The sequence below is a fragment of the Nanorana parkeri genome, unplaced genomic scaffold (assembly GCF_000935625.1).
Source record: "Nanorana parkeri isolate BGI_ZX_2015 unplaced genomic scaffold, ASM93562v1 scaffold1854, whole genome shotgun sequence".
Taxonomy (NCBI): domain Eukaryota; kingdom Metazoa; phylum Chordata; class Amphibia; order Anura; family Dicroglossidae; genus Nanorana; species Nanorana parkeri.
Genome location: NW_017308122.1, coordinates 78,622 through 106,379, shown reverse-complemented (window position 1 = coordinate 106,379; position 27,758 = coordinate 78,622). Strand labels below are relative to the sequence as shown.

At 43.3% G+C, this 27,758-nt stretch overlaps 2 protein-coding genes across 5 annotated transcripts in view; one reads left to right on the top strand and one right to left on the bottom strand.

The window, feature by feature from the left end:
- Positions 1-3,250: 3,250 nt before the first annotated feature.
- CPSF4 (cleavage and polyadenylation specific factor 4) lies at positions 3,251-16,122 on the bottom strand. Of its 4 annotated transcripts, none has more exons than XM_018571857.1 (8): positions 15,922-16,120; positions 12,285-12,335; positions 11,158-11,310; positions 9,905-10,000; positions 9,726-9,819; positions 7,393-7,454; positions 6,034-6,140; positions 3,251-3,580 (listed from the first exon to the last, which is right to left on the bottom strand). In XM_018571857.1, exons 1-8 carry the CDS (start codon positions 16,022-16,024, stop codon positions 3,512-3,514), a joined length of 735 nt encoding a protein of 244 aa, XP_018427359.1. In that variant the 5' UTR covers positions 16,025-16,120; the 3' UTR covers positions 3,251-3,511. The 4 variants fall into 4 exon arrangements, with proteins under 4 accessions (XP_018427359.1, XP_018427357.1, XP_018427360.1 ...); XM_018571855.1 differs by having other exon boundaries at positions 6,034-6,201; positions 7,382-7,454; positions 15,922-16,119; XM_018571858.1 differs by having other exon boundaries at positions 6,034-6,126; positions 7,382-7,454; positions 15,922-16,119.
- A 37-nt stretch (positions 16,123-16,159) lies between these two features.
- Positions 16,160-27,758, top strand: part of PTCD1 (pentatricopeptide repeat domain 1) — a 25,222-nt gene continuing 13,623 nt past the window's right edge. The window contains exons 1-4 of the mRNA XM_018571854.1: positions 16,160-16,225; positions 18,874-19,331; positions 20,589-20,729; positions 27,115-27,333. Coding sequence (XP_018427356.1) covers positions 18,924-19,331; positions 20,589-20,729; positions 27,115-27,333 — 768 coding nt within the window. The 5' untranslated portion in view covers positions 16,160-16,225; positions 18,874-18,923. The remainder of the gene's footprint in view (positions 16,226-18,873; positions 19,332-20,588; positions 20,730-27,114; positions 27,334-27,758) is intronic.

The following is a 27,758-nucleotide window of genomic DNA, read 5'->3' as shown; positions in this document are numbered from 1 at the left end:
GACAAGAGGGGAAAACCCCCCTTACCACCTTATAGTTAGCCTTGCCCAGGATCCCTAGTTGTCAGCCTGATACACATGCATGATACCACCACTCAAAGCCAAGGTGCTGCTAGGCTGTAAAAGGGAACACTAGGACAGACCGTCAGGCTTTTCAACAAAAAACAAACAAACTAGCTTTCACAGCTGAATCTGCACATAGCAAGAAACTGCCTGCACCCAATGGCTAAAACTGAGAAGACTACCAGGATACTATATCAGGGGTAGGCTACTTCGGCACTACAGCTGTGGTGAAACTACAAATACCATCATGCCTCTGGGAGACAGGCCTGTGGCTATCAGTCTTGCAATGCCTCATGGGGCTTGTAGTTCCACAGCACTGGAGTGCCAAGGTTGCCTACCCCATATCAATATTATCCAGCCTGGTATCCAGGCAAAGGAACTAGTAGTTCCAAGATACTTTTTTGATGTGCTCACTGCTAGATACTAAGGCAATAATTGAGAGGTGTGTGTGCGCGCGCGTGTGTATTTTTCACCATCAGCAGTGGCCTCCTGTGGGTTGTCTTTAATTTTTTGGGTTATATCTACTGCCCTACTCCTGCAGGTGTCATTATACCCAGTAAGTGATGATCAAAAGTAGAGCGGTGTCCTCCAAAGGACAAAAGAGAAAAATATAGCAGTGATCCTGCCTACGCAGTCAGTGTGGGTGGTTGGCAATTTTTCAGTGATGGAAAGAATGAGGTCTCCCCCATTGCTTCATGCTCCCCAGTACTGCATACGGAACTAATTCACATGGGGCATTTATGTCCTACTGCAGATTTCTGAAGCAACAATCAGTGGATGCTTGCAGCAGAAATCCACAGATCCTGGATAGCTGTGGATGCTCAACCTGTACAAGCAATGACAGGCTGATAAGAGATGTCCAACCCTGAATACAGACATATTGCAGCCAAGGCTCGTAAGGGACAGTCACACTGCAGAAGATGATACACATGCATAGAAAATCAGAATGCAGGGTACTAGAACAATACAACAATATATAGGATTATCAGATTATTTGGCAGCACCCTTCAAAATATAGATTGAGGCTAACATGCTTTCATGGAATAATGAAACATATGAAGAATTATATAACCCAAGTACAACATAGGTTATACAAAGAACAACTTCCAGCTGAACAATACTAAGCTACAGCCTTCTCTCCTGGGGTAACATTTTAGGAAGGCTTGTTCTACTTCTCCATTTTGTGAAGCAAGAGTATGATAAAACACCACCACAAAAGAACTCGAACAGGAGGGACTGATGAGATGGGAAGAAAATGGAGAATCAGAAGACATTGTGTATTTGCTTGAGTTTTAAGTTAAACTATGTTTCAAGTTTTCTTGTGTTCTTTTAGATACATTGGAATATATGTTTGTGGTCTCCCTCAATGGTATTATTTTATGTCAAATATTATGTTGGCTTAAACCTCGCTTGGCTACTACTCAAGGACATATTAACATCTAGACCCCAAGGTTAATGGACTTTGTTATCGGATATAGAAAGTTTCCTATCCTTGGATTTAAGGTTGACTTTAAAAGATATTCATAAAACCTTGCTAGAATCATCTGTGCAGTGAGCATATTATGTATTAGAATTTGCACATGAAAATAAAGGGATATGTCATATAAGGTTGACTTTATCACACTGCAATTATCTAGCTTTGTGATCTGATGCATCATAGAATTCAGTCAACCATACACAGACTATTGAAGCTATCCTGGTTGATGTTCTTCTACTTCTCATGACAGACTACTAAAGTTTCTAGCACCGAACCCAGCAGAACTGTGTGTGGACAATAAAACTAGGTGCTGTTCTAAAGCCCAATTGCAGTCAATGAAATAGATATTCGGTCAGTTGGATAATGTACCATTACAAGTAACTGTTGTGCAGGATGTGTAAATATGCCAGTACATTACAATCAGCAAGAGACGTAGACCCAGTGCTCTCAGTAACAGACCGGGTCAGACACAGTATCCCGCTACTTCTACAATACAAGACTAAGTGAGGACACGTGCTGTGGAGTGTGGCTGTTACTCAGCTATGTCAGGATGGAGCACTGGGAGTGTAGGGGCAGAAAGTAGCATTTTCACTGAGAGAAAAACACATTTTAAAAGAAAACAAAAATCAATCACAAATCATAACATGCCGGTGAACAGGACTTTAAAAGGATGAAATGGTGCGAGACTTTAAAATTGGGCTTCAGTGTAAATCTGTGCTAACATAAATATGGATGCCGATATTGCTGACTTCTTCCTCTGAAAATAATGTCTAGCGGTCATGTTGACCCACTGGCTTCATTATTTTTGAGTTACTGACGTAGAACTTACTGGCTGCATGCCTGTTCCAGGTAAGTGGCTCAGAACGTCAAAGAATCAACATGACAGCCAGATAACTAGCATTTTCAACCTCCAAGTCATTACTGGAGAGAGTAGTGACATGGAGGTCAGCAGGAGAAACCACTGAAAGCAGCATTTCAGCTGGAGATTGTTGCAGCACAAAATATATGTACATTATTTGAGGCCCCTTTCATCTCCTGTGATCAGGAGAGGATCCGTGCATGGATCCTCTCCTGATCACAGCAGTACAGAGCGGAGGTTACCACTGTGAAATCTGTCTCTGTACAGTTTTTTCCACCATCGTAAAATTGCAATTACCGGACCCCATGTCTGTCTATGGGGAATCAGATGTAAGCAGACATGTGTCAGTTTACATCAGATTAACCCTGATCCAGCACGATCCGATCCAGCGAAACAGATCTCGTTTTTCTGGACCCTGCAAGAGTCGGGGGTAACCGGGGGGTAAACGGACGCTCGTCCCATGACACACTGCTGCCCGTAGACTTACATTGGGCATCTGATTGGGTTCGGCTGCAAAAACTGACAGGCAGACGTGAACGGATCGGCCGTTTAAAAGTGCCCTTACAAGTATGCTTTTCATTGAAAAGTGTAGAATAGTAAAAGCGATTAAGCATATACATGGGAGGAAAGCTTCATATGGAAGTTGCTATTTTCCGACCTATGGCCTGTACTTTATTCATTTGAATGCCCAAGAAGAAGCATCCAGCAAAGGAGCTGGAGTATGACAACTTTTTGGACATACAGCATAGTGTCCCGCATTCATGGAGCTTACATGGAAATTGAACTTCTGTTTGTACAGAACTCCTTCTGAAATAAAAATACAGACTAGATAAAATACACAAGAGAAATGTGTGTAATAAAAACAGTGCAGGGTAAATGTACACCATTTATTTAAAAAAAGGGAATAGCCAAAATAGCGTTTGGTAAATGACAAACAAAAGGAAGTTTTTGTTAGAAACTGTTCAATGTAATCATCAGAAGCTTGCCCAGTTATTTACAGAAAGAGTAGTAGTTCCAGGACTAGTTAAAATTATATGTAAAAAAATAAACCCCTGTGTCCATTTAAGAACATCTGCATTCCTTAAACGGACTGATCCACAAATAGAAGGCTCCTGTCACTGGCCACTTAAAAATGCCAAATGACCTTTTGTACATCTGTTGGCATAATGTCCTTTCTCGCCGCACTGCAAAAGACAAAGTGAAACACTTTAATGTACAACTTCATGTATTCTATTCTAAATATGTATTCTCTATGAACAGCAATTTTCTCAGAACAATAAAAGTAATACGCAAATGAACCAAGATTTGCCAGCGCAGCTATATATTACCAATATGCATGAGTCTGCAGATAATGGCACTGTACTTACACTAGAATTCAACAGAATTACCTGTAAGTTAAAGCATATCTAAACCCCAAAACAAAACATTTACATATTGTAGCCTAGCGATCCTTGAATGTGGTGGCTGCATTCGTTTTCTTTTTTTACGGCTTTTTTCCTTTATTTTCACCTGATGATCCGGCCAGTAACACACTTCCTGTCTCAGGGTGACTCCACTCTATGGAGGAGCAACAGAGCCACCCTTGAGCAGCAGCATTGTCACCCTGTGGAGTGTTAGATGCACTAGTAGATTTACTGTAGATATATTTGACTAACACACTTAAAAGAAGAACTATGAGGTGAGTGCTTTTCACTCACCTCATAGTTCTAGCCGACCTGCGACAATGAGACTGTCACAGGTCGGCTCAGTAGATCGGGTACGGGGAGGGGGCGGGTACAGCTGGCTCTGCCTCTAGATAGGCAGAGCCAGCTGTCACTCACACAGTTGGGCGGATCCAGACATAATTGTCGGGATCCGCTTCAGCTGCAGATCGCGGTATACTGAGCTTAGGGTGACAGGAGGACGCTAGTTTGTGTCCTCCCTTTACCCTAAGGAGAACTATGGGGAAAAGCCCTAACCCCATAGTTCTCCTTTAAGCGAAACTCCAGCTAACACTTTTTCAGCAACTACAGCAAGTTTTATTATAGGATAAAGGTTAAAATAAAGGTGAAATAACCAGGTGAAAATAAAGGAAAATGCATAAACAAAGAAAACTAATGCAGACACCACATCTGAGAATTAGTAAGCTGCAATATCTAACATTTATATATGCTTTAGTAGCCCACACATGACAATAGTGGTTTCTCATATGATGTACTAAGTAGAATTACTACATAAATGTCCTACTCTAATAGAGCTATTCACAAAAGGGTGAAGAGTTTGGAGAAGGCAGGAGAAGTGAACAATCTAGGACAACATAGCTGAACTGGAAAGTGAGCTGAATTGGAGAATTTTTCCAAATCAGCTATGTTGTCCTAGATTGCTCACTTCTCCTGCCTTCCCTCTCCAAACCCTTCACCTTTTGTGAATAGCCCTGTTAATCTAGACAGCCATTTATTTTGTTGAAATAAAAACATTTAGAAGCGGTCACATTTTTGTTTTATGAGTTGTAAGGTTTAAGGATATTTTTTGAAGCATGAAAACAATGCCTATCGCTGGGACTGGCTAGAAAGACTAGGACGGCATTGCAATATATATAGTACAAGAATCTCTGTTTTAATGCAAAGTTTGCTAAAAGCCACAGCATTGTGCAGAGAGTAATTGAGAATTGTAGTTCCTATCCAGGGTGCAGTGTACTATGCTAATGCTAACAGGGAGGTTTCCACAAACATTTACACATCCCATCATTATCTTGGATGATCAATATATGCCTTAACAACGATACTAAGGTGATTGGGTTACCCATGTGGATATAAATAGAGCTGAAAAAGCAGCTTGGACAAGCTGCGAAAATCTTCAACTTTACATTGGATAAATAAGAAATGTAACAGATATATGTACTGAGCAAATCTCACTTCCCCATGAACATGTATAATTGCAAATCATACAGAAAAATGTTTTCAAAAAAACACCTAACCTAACACATTACAAGCGATCGGGCATCTCTAGAGACGCCCGATCACTTCAATGTAAACAGCCGTCGCTGGCTGTTTACATTTTTGACAGTTTCCCCACTCATGTGCACTCTGAGCGCCGCGCACGAGCAGGGGGGGGGAGGGGAAGGGTGTCTAAAAACGCCCACCCACTCCTTTAAAGTTCCTGTCCGGCCGTTTACCTACGACCAGCGGACGGGATGTGGTTAAAGACTGTAGGTACATTTTCTTCTGCTTTATCTGTTAACTTCTTAACAAAATAAAAATCTACACAAAAAAAAAAAAATAGAAATGGGAACATTGTTCTGGGTAAAAAAGGGTATACAGGGGTAACACTAATCTTAAAATTATATCTTTTTAAACACACAGTCTGTATAATTCAAAGTAAATTATACAATAAAGTGATTACATTTTAAACACATGACCTGGACCATTTAACGTAAATTATAAATGGTAATATATTTAATTTACCTATTTATTCCTGTGGTCAGTCTGTATAAAATAGGACCTTTCAGTTATACACACAGGCACAAGTCTCAATAAACCTAGGTACCAAGTCCAGACCAAAAGGCTGACATTACTGGGTCTGACACTCAGAACCATGCATACATATAGCGATAATAAAAGTAAAATGCTTTACAAAGTGATGTCACGTCGTATCTGACCTTATAACATGTGACCTGATCGAGTGGTCTAGGCCCCCGGTTTCCTGTACTGTTGCTCTGCGACTGCATGACTCCGATTGTCTGTGGAGAACGCTGTTGACCTGGTGAGCTCTGACTTGTTAACTGTATAAGCGAGGACGATCTTTGTGATGCCTGGATGTTATTTTGCTGTAAAAATAAAAAGAATATTGAAAAATGTGCTAGATGCACGTAATGTATGGTTATTCAGTACTGGCTGGAATTTACTGATATGGCAATTAAGTAGAACTATGGTCAAACTATACATTCACATACTCAATGTAGGCTGGCCATACAAGTAGGACAAGACTTCCTATTTTTCTAAAGTACCCCCTGCAACATTTTGGAAATACTTGTTGCTGCATTCACCATTGGATAAAGAGGTAAATTACATTTATTTTAAAGACACTCAACATGCCATTGAAAATGCCGGCTTATCACTCTGAAAGGAAAGAGATTTTCAAAAAAAAGGAAAGGAAAAAAAAAAAAACAGCAGCAGGCATAAAAGGCAGATACCAGCAGCAGCCTCTAATACTCTGATTTTATGGCTGAATGCCAGACCATTGTGACAAGCAAGGCTCCAATACTTCAGAGTAGGGATGCACCGATACCGGTTTTACGCTATCGAGTACCGGCATTTTTTCCCCCCGGTATTCGCCGATATCATATTCCAATACCGGAAGTCCCTTTAAGGAAACTGGGTGGCATGTAATGACTCGCTGCCCAGCTTCCCGATAACGGGGAAGCCGTCTCCATGTCACCAAGTGACGAGGGATCATTGAGGTGGGATTCTGGCCAATCAGGAAGCTGGGAGATGGGTAATGGCTCGCTGCCCGGCTTCCTGATTGCCTGGGAAGCCAATTCCATGCTCCCTGGTGACAAGGGAGCATGGAGCCGGATTCACAGCCAATCAGGAAGCTGAGCAACGTGTAATGACTCGCCGCTTGCTTCCTGATACCAGAAGTTCCGGTATAGGCATCGGAAGCATTTAGGTGAGTATGAGTACTCACCCAAATACTCGCTATCGGTACCGATACTAGCATTAGTGCATCCCTACTTCAGAGTATTGTTGGCGCATGCTGCAACCTCCTGCCTCCCTCCCCCATTCCTACTGGCCCATCACTTTGATTAGCTGCCCTACCGGCCAACAGCATTGTGCAGGCAAGCTTTGGCGCCAACAGGAAGCCCAGTGTTTGGCCATAAAAGCAGGGTATTAGAGGCTGTCATGGGTATGTGTTTTGTAACTGTAGCATTTTTAACAGATTATCTATAAATGTGTTCTAGTTGTCATTCTGCCCCTACTTCCTACAATGTAATGTTATGAGATTACCTTTTGCTGGTGTTGTGTTTGCTGAGGTAGAGGAGGTTGTTCAGTTGCTCCCATAGGCAGTTCAAACCGTGGGCTGCAAAATCAAACAGAATTGTTATTATGCTGAATGAATACAGTGTAAGTTATACAATACATAAATGAAGCTCAATAAAAGAGCTTTGCAGTTGTCTACGAATCAGTAGAAAGGGTAACAGACAAACTGGCTAGAAGATTTTCTTCACTGCCATTAGATGCTGGGGTTGATAATCTAAACTTTTCTGGCTCTGTCTAGTGTAAAGGAGGCAGGGTGATCTAGTAGTGACAGCGGTAAACTATGCACTGAGCATCGGTCAGCTCACATATATAAGGGCCTGTTGACAGCTGAGACTACTAATGAGGGCTGGCTATAAGATGAGGACCAAAGTATATAGGCCTATTTCCACCCAAAGCTCTGGAATGCCTTCGGGCCCCCTAGGGTGTAGAACAGAACTTATTAGGATCAGAGAAAACAAAGTTTGTATATATACACACATTATATATATACACACACACACACAATCCTGGAGTCTCTCACCATGAGTAGGTGAGATACCTAGAAGACACATAAACATGGGTCAACAATCCTGCCAACCAGTGGCTCAAGCTAGATATATGTGGCCCAACAAAACAAAAACAAAAGTGTGCACGATTATAATGTAGAAAGTATCTTTAATGATTGAAATCGAATAAGATTTAGGCACCCACAAGTGGGAGCCTTGTTCAAGGAACACAGAGGAAAAATCTGTAACTGACTGCAGAACTGCCAGGATAGGAGCCCTCAGAGGACAAAACCTTGAGAATTATTCTGTGAATGGAGCCAGAGGTCTGGTGGATGGAATGTCTTCCGTTTCCTCTCTCCCTGCTGATGATGCAGTCTTCTTCATCAGGTTACGCAAGGTGCTAGCACTGGAATGCACTTTGGTAAAGCTTATCCCCTTCATCAGCCTTCCTTCATGTTCTAGCAGCTTGTGTGAACTAACGCATGAGAATGCATTACCAGTAGGGAGAGAGGAAATGGAAGACTGAGTAGAAGCACTTGCTCTCCAGCTTTAGCATGTGTTCCATCCACCAGACCTCTGGCTCCATTCACAAAGTGAATCTCACAGTTCTATCCTCTGAGGGCTCCCATCCTGGTGGTTCTACAGGTGTTTTTTTTCTCCGATATGTTCCTTGAGCATAAATCGTATTTGATTTAAATCATTAAAGAGATTTGCTACTCTTTCCTGATGTACTCTTTTGTTTTTCCGTTTTATGAGTGCTTCTCTCTGTTCTCTGAGAGCTACATGGCTAAGCTTAAAGGAGAACTATGGGGTTAAGACTTTTCCCCATAGTTCTCCTTAGGGTAACGGGAGGACACAAACTAGCATCCTCCCGTCACCCTAGGCTCAGTATACCGCGAGCTGTAGCTTGCGGTACACCGAGACGCCGCAGTATACCGCGAGCTGCTGCTCGCGGTATACTGAGACGCCGCAGCTGAAGCGGATCCCGACAATTGTGCCGGGATCTGCCCAGCTGCGTGACTGACAGCTGGCTCTCCCTATCTAGAGGCAGAGCCAGCTGTACCCGCCCCCTCCCCCGTCCGTTCCGCCAATCAGCGTTAGTGGATCGGAGCGGGGAATCCAGCCCCTCCCCTGTCACGGCAGAGAGCCGTGACAGGATCGAGAGGTGAGCGAACCCGGTATGTGTTCGCTCACCTCCCGATCTACTGAGCCGACCTGCGACAGTCTCATTGTCACAGGTCGGCTAGAACTATGAGGTGAGTGAAAAGCACTCACCTCATAGTTCTCCTTTAAAGCATCCCCCCTTATGTGGCCTATATAGCCCTTATGTGTGGCTATATAGTATCGTTACTTCATCTATAGTGGTCTATACGGGAACTGAATCTTCTGCTTAATACAACAGCAGTATTTGTATTGATATGTAGTCCTGCAAGCAAGGTTTGAAAACATATAACACCACAGTCAAAGGAGATTCCTCACAATGTCCGAAAACACGTTCAGTCTCGAAAGAGCTACAAAGCCATTTATCGTTTTTGGGACTCCAACCAATCACGGTGAGAGGTATAACAGTCAAACTGAAATACAAGCAACAGTACCAAATCTTCCCAAGAGTGGTTGTCCTACCAATAGCAGGACGCATCTTCCTAAGTTTAGACAAATGGAACCCTGACCCCCCACTGAATTCAGATTTGATTGGACCATACTGCACTTCAAATAATGTTTTCCAAAATGGGTAACCAAAATGATGTAGCATGGGAAACCCACACCATTATGCTTCTATGTGGTCATACCACTTGAGTAAGAAAGAGAGGAGAAAGGGAACTCACTGCATAAATTTACAACTGGGGCCTTCTGGACAAAATCCCACCAAATAGTTGACACATATAACTCTGCGTGTATGCCGATGTCTGCAAAGAGGACCTGTAAGAACAAAAGCAAGGATTTTATACACTCCACTTCTTGCAACAGATATATTGTTATCAGGCGGCCTGGCTATGTTTCTTACCATGTTTACAGAAGCCTCGATCATACCAAGGACAATCTTTTATCTTTGATTCTGGGTCAATGTGTAAAAACGGACACTCCTTGTTGCTGCATTCACCTATCAATAAACAACACGTTGAGTTCATTTACTGTGAGAAATAAGGAAAACTATTTGTAAAAGCTCATAAAGTCATTTTAGTCAAAATAAGAAGAGCACCTTTACGAGCATGTAGAACTTCTGACAATGTTTTTGTTAGTGTCTTCCTTTTATTAGAGTTCTCCTGTCCCCCAGAGGACCACATCCTCATTTATGGGTATCACGGCTACAGGAAGTGGGGGAAAATCTCCCCAATGGGGTCACAGCAAAAATAAAAGACGGATGGAGATTTCCTTTCCTTCTCTAAAACTAAAATACCTTGGGGTGGAGTTAGATTTTAAAATGATGCTTTGAAGTAAACCTGTACATGTAAAAATCTCATTACAGTAAAGCTGGCTATACACTGTTATATTGGATCTTGCGTTCCCCTGCTGTTTCCTGGGTATTCTGACAGCTGCAAACTGATTGGCTGCTAGCACTGTTCGACTGGAGATTTTCCAACTGGATCCCTCAATCTTCTGATTGTGAAATGCCAAAGGAAAGGGTGCCGACAGGGGCACCCACTGTCTGAATTTTCGTCCAGTTCATGAAGAACCAGATGAAATTTGCAGTGCATGGCCAGCTACTTCACGTTTTTTCTCGTTCAGCCCTGTGTCTGAATGAAAAAAAATGATTACTTCCCCATCTTCTGAACCTTAACCCTCCCTTCCCCGCTGGGTTATTGTATTCTAACAGCAGTGGGTAGGCCACCAGCAGAATACTCAAGCAGTGACTGCAGCTAATTGACTTTAGTCACTGTTTGTCTGAGAATTTGTTGACCGGCTCCTTCAACAAAAATTGCTTGGAAAAATCGACTTTTGTTCAATGGAGGGGTGCTGACTGGGTCACACACTGATTGAATTCTGGCCAAGTCATCAGAACTCAGCTGAAGTCCGATCAGCATATGGCCAGCTTAAGTGCCCATGGTGGCCACCAACATTACTCAGCAAATACTAACTTTCTGAAAGCACTGCTGGATCCCCCCTGAAATATCCAGGCACACACACTGCTGCCCATATCTATTGCATTGAAAGTGAGATCTACTGATATATCATTTTAGAAAACGAAGCAAAGAATGGTAAATATATCACAAGATTTGTAACAAGCAGATTGCATAGTGAAGTGCACAACAACCTTACCAAACTTGGAGTAGAAGTAGCACTCTGGCATTTTGGTCATGTCATATTCATGCAAAAATTCACACTGGTCGCCTTTCTTACAAAGCCCTCGCAGCCAGTGCTTGCAGACCACTGTTTTCTCTCCGCTTATGTGTCGAAAAGGACATGTGCCCCCTGCAAACAGAATCACAAATTCAATCACTGAATCGACAAAGAAAATAGTAGCAGATTTGAAGTGCATCTTATAGAGGCGAAGCTCAAGCTTTTTAGGTTTGTGATGAAACCGATGACATAAATTACCTTCAGCCTTTAAGAAGTCAATGCTTACTTTATAAAAGGACCTTTTTGGTTTCACCATAGTCTGAGTGATCATCCTGTCCCTTAGCTTCCCAAGTCCTACTCTATAAAACTTTCCACACCTCGTCTAACAAGTCTTGTTAGTTCGATGAAGCGGTTCTATAACTATGGGGTGTAGTTATCAATAAATCATAGAGCCATTCATCTGACAAAAAGCTGAACAATTGTTCTGTGAGAACGAAGGCAAAAACACACGTTCTTAGTATATTTTCTTTCCAAGTCGAATGTAATATCAGGTAAATGCCACATTATGGCCATTAAATGGAGCTGAAGAGCATACAAAATAAATATTTATTTCCTATGCACCACCTAGTGGCCATAATACGGTTATATATCCTAAAATACTTTTTCATGCCAGTTCAGGGTCACTTTTAACGTGCAATGGTGAACTTCCTAATATAAAATATAGTCCGGCTTAGTATGTTCAATACTCTTTATTGCACATAAGGGCTCATGCACACGGGTGTTTTGGAATAGTCCCATCTATGATAGGTCTTTCTGCCAGAAATGACCTGCGTTTAGGAGGTGTATGCGCATAAACTCATTCTCTTGGCTAGAATATTCATTTATCGTAGCCACTAGAATAAATTATTTACACGTGTATGGGCAAACATTGGGTCGGAAAGCTCTGGGTTTGGGGCTTTTTTTTTTTAAGCCCCTGAACGCTGCTCTAAAATACGGCTCTAAACAACACAATGTGATTGGACACAGCTGAAATGGAGCTGCGTTCAGAGGCATACCAACACAGAATTATTATTATTATACAGGATTTCTATAGCATAATGTGTTACCTTTGCCACATGCTGATTTCAAGAAGAACTCACAAACAGCAGCCCCAGATTCTGAAAAGAAAAAACTAAAGTTCACATCACGTAGTAAATGCTTCAAATACAGTACACTGCACGCTCCATACGACCCCTGAAATGTGACCCCTGAAATGTGACCCCTGCTAAGCTCCTCAGTTTTTTGTCCAGGTATAAGTGCAGCTCACCAGACAAACCAAATCTCTTTTGTCAGTAACCTGATGATCTAAAAAACCTCATATCAAAAAGTCAGTATTTTCTTAGTGCCACTGATCACATTCAAACCTGGTGGTACAGGAAGAAGAGAGTGAGAGCGAGCGAGGAGAAAGGAGAGGGAGGGGACAGAGAGACTACATAGTAAAGGCTGATGAAAGTAAAGTGACTGCGAGAGGTACCCTCTGAATTCTGCTGGCAGTGGATTACACAGAACTCACATTAAAGTATACCCGTCAACAGAAAGCTTGCTAATGTGAGCACAGGCAGCTAGAGGAGACTGGACATGAATCGAAGTATACAAGGAGCACTGTGGTACCTCCAGAACTTTTTAATTCTACAAAGGCTGGACTGTCCCCTTTCACACCTTCCCACTGGCAGATCACAACAACAGACAGTTTCAGGGGTCTCATAGTACAAAGGCTGGCCCTTACCCTCCCAGACCCTCTTACTGTCAGACCACAACAGACAGCTTCATGGGCCTCAATGTACCAGGCTAGTCCTTGCACTCCCTGACCCTCCTACTGTCAGATCATAACAGACAGCTGGCCCTTAACAAAGGCTGGTCCTTACCCTCCCAGACCCTCTTACTGTCAGATCACAACAGACAGCTTCATGGGCATGATTGCACCAGGCTAGCCCTTGCCCTCCCCGACCCTCCTACTGTCAGATCATAACAGACAGCTGGCCCTTAACAAAGGCTGGCCCTTACCCTCTCAAACCTCCTTACTGTCAGACCACAACAGACAGCTTCATGGGCCTCGGGCCTCAATGTACCAGGCTAGTCCTTGCCCTCCCCGACCCTCCTACTGTCAGATCATAACAGACAGCTGGCTCTTACAAAGGCTGGCCCTTACCCTCTCAAACCTCCTTACTGTCAGACCACAACAGACAGCTTCATGGGTCTCAATGTAACAGGCTAGCGCTTGCCCTCCTTGACCCTCCTACTGTCAGATCACAATAACAGACAGTTTCAGGGGCCCCATTGTACAAAGGCTGGTCCTTACCCTCCCAGACCCCCTTACTGCCAGACCACAACAGACAGCTTCATGGGCCTCAATGTACCAGGCTAGCGCTTGTCCTTCCCGACCCTCCTACTGTCAGATCACAACAGACAGCTGGCCCTTACAAAGGCTGGTCCTTACCCTCCCAGACCCCCTTACTGCCAGACCACAACAGACAGCTTCATGGGCCTCAATGTACCAGGCTAGCCCTTGCCCTTCCAGACCCTCCGACTGCAGATCATAACAGACAGCTTCAGGGGCCCCATTGTATAAAGGATGGCCCTTACCCTCCCAGACCCTTTTACTATCAAATCACAACAGTCTCAGCAGCCAATAGAAAGGTGCGGAGGAAATGGGCAAGGATGTGTTGCAGTCTGCAGAGCACCAAGGGAGTCTTGCAGCACTTCTGAAAATACCTGCAGGCACCTCTAATTCTCCAATTACAGGTGAGAGCTTTGTCACGTGTTTCCCAAAGAGCAACAATGCTCAACATGAAGAATGCAAATATTTTGAATGGTGCCCGTTCACGCCTGGACAGAAAAGTACATGAGCTTCCTTTCAAGCAGAGTTGCACATTTTTGTCCACACGGACTTCAATAGGGCCACGTGAAAAAGGCAAGCAACACATGTTTTTAAAATGATTTTGCACCTAACAATCATCTCCTCCTTGCAGGAAATAGGTTTCCATTGTTTATAATAAAACCCTCAAGCCTGAAAAACATGCAAAAAGAATGAGCAGAAAAAGCATGACATTTGCCTGGAAATGGTGTAGTGTGAATGGAGGCTTCGTGTCCTAACTATAGCAGGCTTTCTATATTCTATATTCACTAAGCGTGTTATTTACAGTGAGCCTGTGTGCAGCAAAGGCATTCTCAAGTGGCACTAACTGTAAATAGCAAGCATGTATTATGGATGGTGCTGGCTTCCTGGCTCCAAGGACTCTCTATGGGCTATCACGGGTGGCTTACAGGAATTTCTTGTTACAGTGTGCTTTTATAGATTTCAGATTTACAATATAAACTGACTGGACTCCCTGAGCAGAATTGCAGCTTGTTGACTTGCTGCCTGGAACGGCTCTTTGGGGTGCATTCACACAGGTCTGATCAGCCTGTAACACACACATATTATGACGCGTGCTAACATGCATTACATTAAGGCAGACCGTTCATTTGCAGGTGGTAATGCAGCACAACGCAGCTCGCAGTAGTGCATTGGGGTACATTGGGATGCACCTGCATGCCATTACCGCAACTCAATCATGGGAACAGGTCCTTAAATGGCACCACTGTATGCTTTTAAATGGCACCACTGCATGCCATTACTGCAACTCAATCATGGGAACAGGTCCTTAAAATGTATCCAAAGCCTATTTTTTTTTCATTTTGATTGGAGCAGGGAGGAGTTAGAACCCGGTCAGGTTATTATTGCGGTTTGTGCCTGGTAAGGAAGATTCCCCTTCTCCTTGTCCTGGCAACCATAACAGAAAGTGAAAGGAAATCCAAAATTGTGAGTTGTCACCAGAAATCTTGCAATGGGAATATTTGTTCAGTAGAAAGCCGTCTGAAGAGGACTATACACGTCTAGATGTCCTCTTCCGCACTAAACAACAGGGATGAAAAAACTCCAGCTGTTGGCTATTGTCTTCAGACATCAGGCACCAGTGGCTGCCCGAATACGTGAACAGTGACTGCTTCCGATTGGCTGCTATCATTGTTCAGATGACAATTTTCCACTCGGCTCCTTCCATTTTCTAATCAAAGTTTGTCGAGTTGCGTGGTGCCATCACGGTCACCCATGGCTCGTATTTCACCTCCTTCAGCAGGAATTGGCTGACTGTTGAGCCTTGTATGGCCTCACATTTCTTCTCACTTCCTGTTATGTCTACAGAACAGGAAGTGAAGGGAAATCTCCACAATTTAGCACACAAGACAAGATTTTAAACCTTCCTTACGTCATCCCAAAAGAAAAACAGAAAGTGTCTTTAGATACATTTTAATACACATTAGAAAAATGTAACCAAGACATAAACCGGAGAAGGACAAATTAAACCAAAGACAAAAGCCGTTGCTTTGTTCTTTATTATAAACTTTTGACATTTACAGATTAGAAATGTAATAATCATTCATGTCTGAGATGAGAGGAGATCCCTGGGAATCAATGTCAGCACAATGACTACATTACAGATGGGTGGCAATGGGATTGTATCAGTAAGACAGGAGAAGAGACACTATACAGGCTTCCTATGGGTGATGAGACCAGAACATCGGAGGGAACAAAGACATGGCGATCCCCCAGCCTGGTACAGATAACATGAGGAGGAGCAGCACACATATGTTTCCTCCGATGTACACACATGACAGTACAAGGACAGTGCATGTGCTAGACACACACAGTATGGAGGCACTCACTGTCCATGCCGGGGAAGGGGAGCGGCTGAGCCCCCAACTGCTGCTCCACAGCCAGCTCCAAGTCGAAGCGGATATGGTCCACACAGGCGATCAGCTCCTGCATCTTTCCTGGACAGCAGCACCATACACACACACGATTCAACCATCAGATCCAACCAGGACACTGCCGGAAAGAGGCTGAGTGAGCCGCCGCCGCAAGGCACGCTGGGAAGGAGGAAGTGAGAGCGCACCGGGGAGCGGAGCATGATGGGTAATGTACAATGTCAGAGGACAGCGTGGGACGAGTGATGTACATGTGTGACAGGTACGGACTCTTAGATCGCCTCATGACACGGGAATGGGCTCACGGGCAGACTATGTGTAATGAAGCAGTGCTGCGAATATAATGTGTGGTAGCAGGCACAGTGTACAGAGTGGGACATGTAACTCGCAGCACAGTGTACAGAGTGGGACATGTAACTCACATCACAGTGTACAGAGTGGGACATGTAACTCGCAGCACAGTGTACAGAGTGGGACATGTAACTCACAGCATAGTGTACATAGTGGGACATGTAACTTACAGCACAGTGTACATAGTGGGACATGTAACTTACATCACAGTGTACAGAGTGGAACTTGTAACTTACATCACAGTGTACAGAGTGGAACTTGTAACTTTCATCACAGTGTACAGAGTGGGACATGTAACTCACAGCAGAGTGTACAGAGTTGGACATGTAACTCACAGCACAGTGTACATAGTGGGACATGTAACTTACAGCACAGTGTACATAGTGGGACATGTAACTTACATCACAGTGTACAGAGTGGGACATGTAACTTACATCACAGTGTACAGAGTGGAACTTGTAACTTACATCACAGTGTACAGAGTGAGGCATGTAACTTACATCACAGTGTACAGAGTGGGACATGTAACTCGCATCACAGTGTACAGAGTGGGACATGTAACTCGCATCACAGTGTACAGAGTGGGACATGTAACTCACAGCACAGTGTACATAGTGGGACATGTAACTCACATCACAGTGTACAGAGTGAGGCATGTAACTCACAGCACAGTGTACAGAGTGGGACATGTAACTCGCAGCACAGTGTACAGAGTGGGACATGTAACTCGCAGCACAGTGTACAGAGTGGAACGACCCACCCGTTGAGAAGCAAGGCTGTAAAGGATATCAGGGCTGAGATGAGCAGTGTGTGCTGCTGACCTCCTGGACATATTAGTATAACAGACTGACAATGGAGATGTTCAGACTGGGGCCAGCAATGGCAGTCTCCACGTTTCTTGCTGCCCCATTTGTAATGTTGTGTGTACCCCACTGAGCAGTAGATGGGGGAGAGCAAAGCTCAAGCTTCACAGAACTCGTTTTCAGATGACTATATATCTGGATGTGCTGATGTTTTTGGCTCATGTATTATTCATCATCATATACAGTCACACCTTCAATTCCCCAGGTTGGTGACAGCCACTGTGCACTGTGTTGTGATGTATTGGCACAAAGTGCAGTGGGGGGACACGGCATCCATCACTCTGTGAAATGTTGTATTCCATAGGCGGCCGTACCTCTGGAATTACAGGAAGTAGTGTTCTTCTTCCCTTACAGCCTGCGACACTGTTTTCCCAAGTGTCACGGTGGATTTAGGGTAGACTAATTATAAGATGTGGAACCAAGGATTCTCTAACATGAAAATGCTCTTTGATTTAAGAGTGGAAAGAGGGAAACAAAAGGCTCTGAAAGTCCAGTATTAGCCAGATAATATTCCACACTCAGGACTTCTATATCTGGGCCAAATATAAAGCGGCTATGCTCAAAGCGTGATTGCTTTTAAATAGTATGAAATGGTTTTTGCACAGCGCTAGATATGCTGTCATCCCGCAGCTGGGTGGATCCAGACAGTATTGTCGGGATCCGTCCCGGCTGCGGTATACTGAGCTTAGGGTGACGGGAGGACGCTAGTTTGTGTCCTCCCGTGACCCTTAGGAGAACTATGGGGAAAAGCACTGACCCCATAGTTCTCCTTTAACTAACATAATATGCAGATCCAAAAGACACCCCTTTAATCTGCAGATAAATGAAACAGTAAATATCGTGGAACAATAATGTTGTTACGAGGTGTTTCTCAATAAAGTTACGTTTAAACGCGGTTCAGAAGCTTTGTTTCACACAGCAGGTTTTTCTGTGATACACAGCAAGTCTCGGCTGCCAGCAAGAATGGCCACGGAGGCAGCTGCGGGGAAGAAGAACAGGGAGTACGGCGTATGCCTAAAGTATTTTGTGGACGTTTCCCTAAGGGGTACATTTTAAAGTGTATATCCACTTTTGCAGTCAGATTTGAGACCCCCCACTATATGTCTGTTATGTGTTTCTATTCAGACATCATATCTAAAATATATACGTTTTTAGTCAGTGTCACTGTGTCAGGCTTGTGGACAGACTTCAAGCGTCTCTGTACAATTTCAAAGTGACAGGAAACACTGTCTATCCCCATAGAAAGACTAGGGACAATCTGAGCTTCCTCTTATTAACATTCAATGCTTCCAAGTCTTTAACCCTTTGTGAGAACAGACAGCATTTAACTGTAGTTTACAACTGATACTGACATCTTCCAGCATAGTACAGACAGGGTAAGTTACGAACCTCCCCAGTCCCCTTTCCAGAGGAATATTTTTTTTTTTCTCAGAAAAAGCAAGTGATATGTAAGCAGCAATTTGTAATTTTCATTGTTAAGCTATGTGAATGGAAACATGTAACATAAAATAGGTGCTATCCCAATGTTGGAAATAACTCCACTTTTGTTCCCATTTTCTTTCTAGCCCGTTGTGTTTTATAATAGAACCCATAATAAGCTGATGCTGGTATAATAGCAGCATCGGTTTATATAGAAAGGTTATTTTTCCACATTAAGCCATATCTATTGCTCTAACGGATATTTTTTCATATGTAGGTTACATGGAGTTAATAATTCAGCGTTTATCATCTTGAGGAAACATCATCATGCTGCAGATAGTTGCTAAATTATCACTGCGTTCTTTGGCTTCAGGATGTCCCTTACAAGTCCAGGCTGCATGCAGACAGATTTCAGTCATTCACCATCGGACTCATTTAAAGCAATGGCTGGTATTAAGCCAGCAGGCATCGCATTTAAAGACTAGAAATTATTCTGAGAATACGAAAGACTGCAATGAACAATCAGAGGACGATGCAACTTTTGGGACATTGTCAGAAAGGTTTACTGCAAGAACATCATTTAGAAAATCCTCCTCGGACATTCAGAACATGCAGTATGAGGAGGATAAAGAAGAGAAGAGAGAGACGCCCAGCATTCAGAAGTACAGAAGTAGTAGTAGTAACACCACATACTGGTACTTCTTAAGGTGCAAGTCCAAAATAAAAGAAGGCAAGGTAACTCATTTACCTGTTATACGGTTCTTTTTAGTAAAGGTTATAGGACTGACTCTTCAGTGATCAAAGCCCCTGTCTGAGGCCAGCAGCAGGCATAGGTGAGCGAGTACCCTCACCCGGCTCCAGTCACCAGAGTATCACTTCCTGTTTATTCATGATTGTGGATAGAGTTAACATACTCTGTTCTCGTGTTATGAATGAACAGGAACATTCAGTATAGAGGCTTCCTGTCCATTGATAACAGGGGACGCAGAAAAATAGATTGAGGACTCTGTGTTCTCAATCTCTTTTTCTATTTTAAAAGGGAAATATCAGGGGTCTGTTTAGACCAAAAGTAAAGTAAAAAAATACAAATAAATGAATACAAATAAAAAATTAAAAAGTTTATCAAAAATAAAAGTGACAAAATTTGAAGTTAGAAATTTACTTTTTTCCGGTTTCAGCCTGACGTTTTGTTTTTTTTTAATTTCGGTTTTGTTTCGGTTTTAACATTTTCATTTCGGTGCACTTCTAAGAACAATACTGTTCCCTATTTGTGTAGCTGTAAATGTTTTTCCCCATAGTTCTCTTAAGGGTCACGGGAGGACATATACTGGCGTCCTCCTGTGACCCAAAGCTCAGTATATGGTGAGCTAAAGCTCGTGGTATACTGCGACCGCCGCAGCCGGGATGGATCCCGACATTACTTTTGAGATCCACCCAGCTGCGTGAGTGACAGTTGGCTCTGCCTATCTAGAGGCAGAGTCAGCTGTACCAGCCCCTCCCCCGTCCATTCCTCCACTCAGCACTGGGAAAGGGGGGGGGGGAATCCCTGCAGGGAGCTGTGAGTGACAGTCACGGCTCTCTGCAGGGAGATGATCAAGAAGTGAGTGAGTGACGGTATGTGTTTGCTCACTTCCCAATCTATTGAGACGATGTGTAACAGCTTCTTTGTCACACGTCGGCTCAAACTATGAGGATGAGTGATTTTCACTCACCTCATAGTTCTCCTTTAATGAAAAAAAGTCAGTACTGTCATATATCTCCCAACCACCGATCAGATTCATATCTGCCTTGAAAGTTTGAATGTGATTGCTGATACTGGGAGCAGCGACAGAGAATGTTGCACAGCACATGTAACATTCTTTGTTGCTGCTGGTAAATCTAGAAGACATTATATAGAATTTTTACTAACAGCCCAAGAGTGATTTTTCAGTGCCTACCTTGTGACATACCGTTAGTAAAATTGTGTGTTTTTTTGTTTTGTTTTCCCTGCAGTTGGCAGAAGCCCTGGAGCTCTTTGAAGTAACCATGTTACAAGAGGAGCGCTTGCAGCCTGAAGAATATAACTACACTATACTTATTGGAGCATGTGGGAGAGTTGGATATGTTAAAAAAGCCTTTCAGTTGTATTCAGAGGTAGGTAGCATGTGATAACTAAACACTGCCGTATATTGCTGATTTAGGGCGTGTACGCAACACAAGAATATATTTTACACAAGTAAATGGTCTGCTTTGTATTCTATCCAAAAGGAAAGAGAAAGAAATGCAGGTTTTTATTCATCCGTACAAGTGTAAGGATTATATATATATATATATTTGTTTCCTTTCTATTTCACAAGTGCTCAAAAGTTTGCAATTTGTAGAATAGCATTCTCAGTCACAGATACTCGTGTCATCAGTAAGTTAACCTTAAACTGGCCATACACATATAGATTATCTGCAGATTTTCTATGGTCAGATGGAAAAGTGCAACAGATTCCTCCTTCTACGCTAAACTGTGTGGCTGGAAGAATCTCCCACTGGGCCAAGCTTCAGTATCTTGCTAGTCGGCCCCGCTGGCTCTCAAAATACCTGAAGAATGCCTGCATCCAATCAGATTGTTCAGGTATTTTGACAACCACCGGAGCCGACTAGCAAGATACTAAAGTTGGCCTAGCGGGAGATTCCTAAGACCAGTTTTAACCCCTTCATGACTGAGGCCTTTTTTTCATTTTTTGCACCCATGTTATATTCCACATTTTAAGCCTGAAAATGACTCAAAACCCCCCCCACACATTATATGTTTTCTGAATGCCAAGACCCTATAGAATATAATGGTGGTAGGTGCAAATGTTTATGTTGCGCAATATTAGCGGAACTCCTTATTAAACCCCAAAAGTTAGTGACAAATTTAATTAAATGCCCCAAAACACAACAAAATACCAATTTTTTTAATGAAATATAAAAGATGAGGTTACAACGAGTAAAACGATACCCAACATGCCCAGTTTACAAATTGCGTGTGTCTGTGAAACGGCAAAAAACTGCAGTACCCCAAAAAGTCCATAGAAGACGCTATAAAAGCCCCCACGGGTCATCAATTTAGAGATAGCTCAAAATACTGGCCCTAGCATTATTGCTCTCAATCCGTGCGCGGCGATACCCAACATGTGTAGCGCGTTCGTCGTTTTCATACGTAGGCGCACCTGACGCGTGTTTATGTGGCGACTCGCGGGGGTGGGGGACTTTAAAAAAATGTTTATTATTATTATTAGATTTATTTAAATTTTTTTTTTAAAACAGTTTTTTTGTTTTTTTTTACTGTACTTTGACTGCTATCACATAGGGGGGCTTACAAGCCCCCCCATGTGATAGCAGACGGTGGTGACAGGTACTCTTTAAGGTGATGCTGGGGGTCCAAAAGACCCTCAGTGTCACCTTTACACTAGAGTGCGAAAAGCATATCGCCGCACATAGTAAAAAGAACCCCCAAAAATTCTACCAATATATTAACAGTAAAAAGGTGAGAAAGGAAAAGGAGCAGATAGGCCCAATAAAGGATGAAAGCGGGAAGCTAGTCACAAACGACAAGGAGAGGGCCGAGGTGCTGAACGCTTTTTTCTCCTACACTCGGGAGGCAAACAGGTTTGACACACATGATAAAACTCCCAGTTTAACTCAAAATATAACCCAGTGGTTGACGTTACCCCAGTGGTTGACACAAACCGGGATACAACAAAGACTTAAAATGCTCAATGCAAACAAAGCAGTGGGTCCGGATAACCTGCACCCCAAGGTACTTAAGGAATTAAGCCAGGTTTTAACTACACCATTAATCCTCATTTTTAAGGACTCCTTAATGACTGGTAGGATCCCCAGTGATTGGCGGAGGGCTACGGTAGTAACTATAGGCCGGTGGGAACTATAGGCCGGTCAGTCTAACATCGGTAGTTTGTAAAATGCTAGAGGGCATAATAAAGGATTATCTGGTAGAATTTGTTCAGGAAAACGGGATAGTTAATGACAATCAGCATGGGTTCAGGAAAGACCGTTCCTGCCTAACTAACTTGCTAACTTTTTATGAGGGGGTAAGTAGAGATATGGACGGAGGTAAGCCGGTAGATGTGGTATATCTGGATTTCTCAAAGGCTTTTGATACGGTACCACACAAACGCTTGCTACACAAGCTGAGGGCTATGGGCATAGATGAGGTGGTGTGTACGTGGATAGAGAACTGGCTACGGGAACGGGTCCAGAGGGTATCTGTAAATGGCACCTTTTCAGACTGGGCTAGTGTAATGAGCGGTGTGCCTCAGGGTTCTGTGCTGGGTCCCATATTGTTCAACTTATTTATTAATGACATCGGGGATGGTGTTAACAGCGATATTTCCGTGTTTGCGGATGACACCAAAATTGGGAGGCTAATAGAAACGGACTTACACATTATAACATTACAGGAGGACCTGGATAAAATAGGGGAGTGGGCATTAATGTGGCAGATGAGGTTTAATGTCGATAAATGCAAAGTAATGCACTTTGGAATTAAAAATAAACAAATGGGTTATACAATTATGGGTATGCCGCTGGGGAAGTCAGAAATGGAGAAGGATTTGGGGGTCATTGTAGACCACAAACTGAAAGGTAGTTTGCAGTGCCAGGCTGCTGTAAACAAAGCTAGCAGGGTCTTGTCCTGTATTAAAAAGGGGATGTATTGCAGGGACAAGTCTATAATTTTGCCACTTTATAGATCATTGGTTCGACCTCATCTGGAGTACGCGGTCCAGTTCTGGTCACCAGTACTAAGAAAAGATGTCCTTGAGTTGGAAAAAGTCCAGCGGAGGGCAACCAAACTAATTAGGGGTATGGAGGACCAGAGCTACGAGACAAGGCTACTAAATTTAAACATGTTCACATTAGAGGTGAGGAGATTAAGGGGGGATATGATTTCCATGTACAAAATGTTTAATGGTGGTAGCAACATTAGCGATAAACTGTTTAAAATTAACTCCGTTACAAAAACTAGAGGCCATCACCTAAAATTGGTGGAAAAAAAATTCCAGCACAAGGGGCGAAGGGGGTTCTTCACAGTAAGATCAGTTAGGGTCTGGAACTCACTGCCACAGGCGGTGATTTCAGCAAATAATGTGGAATTGTTAAAGAAACGTTTGGATGATTTCTTAAGGGACCGTAATATAACGGGGTACAAGTAGTACTCCTAGAATGAGATCCTAATAGGTTGGACTTGATGGACTAATGTCTTTATTCAACCTCAAATACTATGTAACTATGTAAGAAATAAGCTATTGGAGTGCAGATCGTCGATCTCCTCCCCAGCTCCCCGTGGACACCAAGGAAGCCGGGCCCGTAGGAGGGGCAACGGAGCCCGTGAAGCACGGCGGGGGTGTCCGGCGGGGGAGGGCGGCCCCTTCTTCGGGACACAGAAGCGATCTGGCGACAGGTATGTCACCAGAATCGCTTCTGTTGTAAAGCCGACAGTCGACTTTACAAGTTTCAACAGAGTCCCGGCGTAGTCTGTTTAAACAGCCCCGATGCTGGCGATGTACACTGTACGTCGTCAGTCCCGAAGGGTTAAGCGCTCTCCAGGACCAGTTTTGCAACTTTGGCATGTGTTAGTAAAACTGTACATATCTTTGCAACTACTTGTTTATCCAGGTAAATTATTCCTTGGGGGAATTTATGAACATGTTTGCAACAAAATATTTTGTCACAAAAACCAAAATGTCATGTGAACTAACTGCAGTGTGTTCTTGCGACATAATAATGTTTGCGACTCACTGCACATATTTTCTGACATTTTGCGTAATTTCTCAGCTGCACAGTATTTGCGTCCAGCAGTTGTGACATTAAAAACCCTCCAAATTGTTGCACATATTACAAGTCCTCCTGAGCACTTCGTAAAGTATCGCAAAAATAATTCAGCTTCATTCCCTCAAGTCAGCTAAGCACTTCAGGGCTATTCAGCTGTCATCCTGGAGGTTCCCTGCAAGCTTGCGACAGTTTAGAGACAATTTAGACACAATATTGAGATAATTCTCCTCATAAGGCCCTTTAAGACGAAAACATAATCTTGGATAATAAATCAATTGTTATATTTACTGATATTTGATAAATATTAAATATAGAAATTGATAAATTCCCCCAATTGATTGCTTTCATTGTCAAAGGGCCATAAATAGTAAAAGAAAATGTTTAAACATTCACTGTATAATTTGATGCAATTGCCATGACCCACCACCACGGGCATGGTGATACCACATGTGTGCACATTGTTTGTTGCTCGTAGTGTGTGTGTTGTGTAGGACCCAGAAACAATACTACACAGTTTCCTTTTTTGTTGTTGTTTCCTAATTAAAACACACTAACTTAGATCAAGCCATGATCCATGATTGTATGCTTTTTTTTTTCAGCCTTCTTCTCTAGCAATACAATGTATCTTTTTGTCTAACAGAGGGGAAACAATTCAAGGGGGTTCTAAACTAGTGAGCGCTGTGATTGGGTGCTGGTCATACTGCCTCCCAATCATCACTCTGGGACCAGGGGCTGTTAGTAACACCTCAAGCACACTCCTAGTACAAAAACCTGCTGTATATATGCAACACCACAGAAAACATTGCACCCCTGGGACCCCACGTATTTGGGTTATTGCTGTTATAAAGGATATAGAGTTTGAAAGACTTAGGGCCTTTTTACGCCATGCGTTCGTTAACAGGCATTACCTTAAGGCAGCCCATTTATATGAATGAGCTTCCTAATGCACCAAAAAAATTTGCATGTATTTGCAGAAACACAGTGCAGTCATGCGTTAGCATATGTTGTAGTAAATTGTAACACAGGTGTGTTGAGGTGCCATTCAAAATGAGAGAAGTAGGGGCGCATGTGCGCAGCGGTACAAGATGGCTGCTCCTTGATACCGCTCCGCACTTCTTGAGCCGTGAGACACCCATTTCTGCGATCGTTACTCACCCCCGGCATCCAGATGAGGTCCTCGCAGTCCAAATACAAACGAGGCAAACAACCTCCTGAGACTCCTCGTCTGTCCTGCCGCTCACTGCTTCCCAGGCCTTCTTCCTCCTCTGTTGTGGGAGGAAGACAGGGAGGCTCGTAGATTGGACCTGGAGGCGGAGTTGCAACGCCTCACTGAACAATGTAAGGTCTCGCCAACGCCTAGGCTGCGGGCCAGTCTGGAAAAGACGAGGGTGGAACTTAATCTTTGCCTCACCGATATAGCTGAACGCCAACTGCGCTGGGCCGGACAGAAGTTTTATGCCCACAGCAACAAACCGGGTGCTATGTTGGCGAAACGCCTTCGTTGCTTTGAGCCAGTTAAACGCCCTATCTCCTTGCGCACGGCGGGCTCAGTTTTAACTAGCAATCCGCAAGCGGTACTGCAGGAATTCCAGTACCATAGAAAACATGGTTGCCCTGGCTGGACTATGTACAGCCGACGGGACTGGATCGCGACTTACTGGCCCTCTGATTGGGATTTACCCGGTTAGGGTGAGCTTTGTATGTCCTTCTTTCTTGTCTTTTGTTGTTCTTTTCTTCTTCACTTGCCAAAGGGTTCTTCTAAAGTTTTGATGAAACCCATCCCAGATGTCACAGGATGATGGCGAAGATATGGTATGCTGCTTTATCACCCAATAGTGGGGTTATGCTGGCGTCCTGCAGCAGCAGCAGGTAGCTGGCAGCCCCGCTCCGGGCCTTGAGCAGGGGCTAGCCCACCCGAGGAGCCTATGCATAGGTTATCTTGGTTTTATTAGATTTCGCACGGGTTCATGAGTGGGAGGTCTTTTGTTTTCTGCAGATGTCATATTATGTCCAGATTAATGGAGTTGCATTGCACTAGCTATTATATGACTGTCATGCTGTAATCCATCAGTGCACCATTCTGATAATGTACCGTGATGTTTTTTTCCTACATTCGCCTTTTGGCATTGTTTCCTTGTGGATGGAACGTATTTCTGTTTCTGTTTTTTTCCAAAATAAAAAATACTTGTACAACAAAATGAGAGAAGTATGTATGGTCAGTACTTGTACTTTGTGTTTGAACATAACCAAGCTTGCAGCATGACTGCCTTCTTTTTTATTTTTACCGGTGCTCAACTGGAACCAGTAGTGTAGGGCCATGGCCTGGAATGAGACAGGGCAGGAAGGAGGGGTGCAAGCTTACCATTTCCATTAGCCATAAGGTTATTCCTTTTCCTCACCTTTTGTCCTGAGTTTGTTTTCCATCATTTAAAGAGGGGAAAGGGGTGATTTGTGAGGTGCTGAAAGTAAATCTGGGTCAGTGGATGTCCTTGGATACATTTCCAGCTGGAAACTGGTTGGTGTATATGAAGGTTTGCATTGTGGAAATGTTTGGTATATTATAAGCTATTTACAGGCGGGTAGTGGTGGACACTACACTTTTCATGGTCTGAATGTGATAATTAGAGAGGCTAGGACCTTATATTTTTTAGCTATTGTGCATATGGCAGACCTTTTTTTAATCATGTTTTGTTTTTGCATTTATAAATGGTAGATGAAGAAGAGAGGTCTTATACCCACTGATGCCACCTATACAGCTCTTTTTAATGCATGCTCTGAATCACCATGGAAGGAGTCTGGTCTACAATACGCTGTCAAACTGCGCAAAGAACTAATGGATAAAAATATTCAGCTTAATCCAATCACATATCGGAGTTTACTGAAAGCCTACTCATTGTGCTCTGGATTGCAAAGTAGCTTGGACATTTTTCAGGTAAGTCTGTGACCTTGCTTGTAATTCAGTAAATAATGTACCGTATTTTGCGCTCCATAAGGCGCACCGGTACATAGGACGCAGGCAGTTTCTGTGACAGAAGCTGCAGTTAGTGATAGCTGAGACGTGTGGCGCTGGGATTACAGCGCCACGGTCTCAGTGATCACACAGAGCAGACGAAGGACGGAGCTTTTCATCTTCTGTAGGGGCTCTTTGGTGAGCTCCTATCCCATGGTCACGGGTCCCCCAGAGGAGCGAGTGGCGCCGCTGCCGCTCGGTTTTAATACAAGTGATTTGAATAGATCACTTGTATTAAATGAGCAGCGGCTTCCACTTTACATCTAGCTCTGCTTTAGCAGGGTTAAATGTACAAAAAACTAGGGATTTGCTCCATAAGACACGCACACGTTTTCAGCCGCCATTTG

What these genes read in the sequence shown, in the direction of transcription:
- CPSF4 (XM_018571855.1), bottom strand. Translation starts at nt 16,024, where the DNA reads ATGCAGGAGCTGATCGCCTGTGTGGACCATATCCGCTTCGACTTGGAG. An exon ending in CCCCTTCCCCGGCATGGACA is followed by an intron (nt 12,336 to 15,921) that starts GTGAGTGCCTCC and finishes TTTTCTTTTCAG; the next exon opens with AATCTGGGGCTGCTGTTTGT. An exon ending in TCGAGGCTTCTGTAAACATG is followed by an intron (nt 9,820 to 9,904) that starts GTAAGAAACATA and finishes TTGTTCTTACAG; the next exon opens with GTCCTCTTTGCAGACATCGG.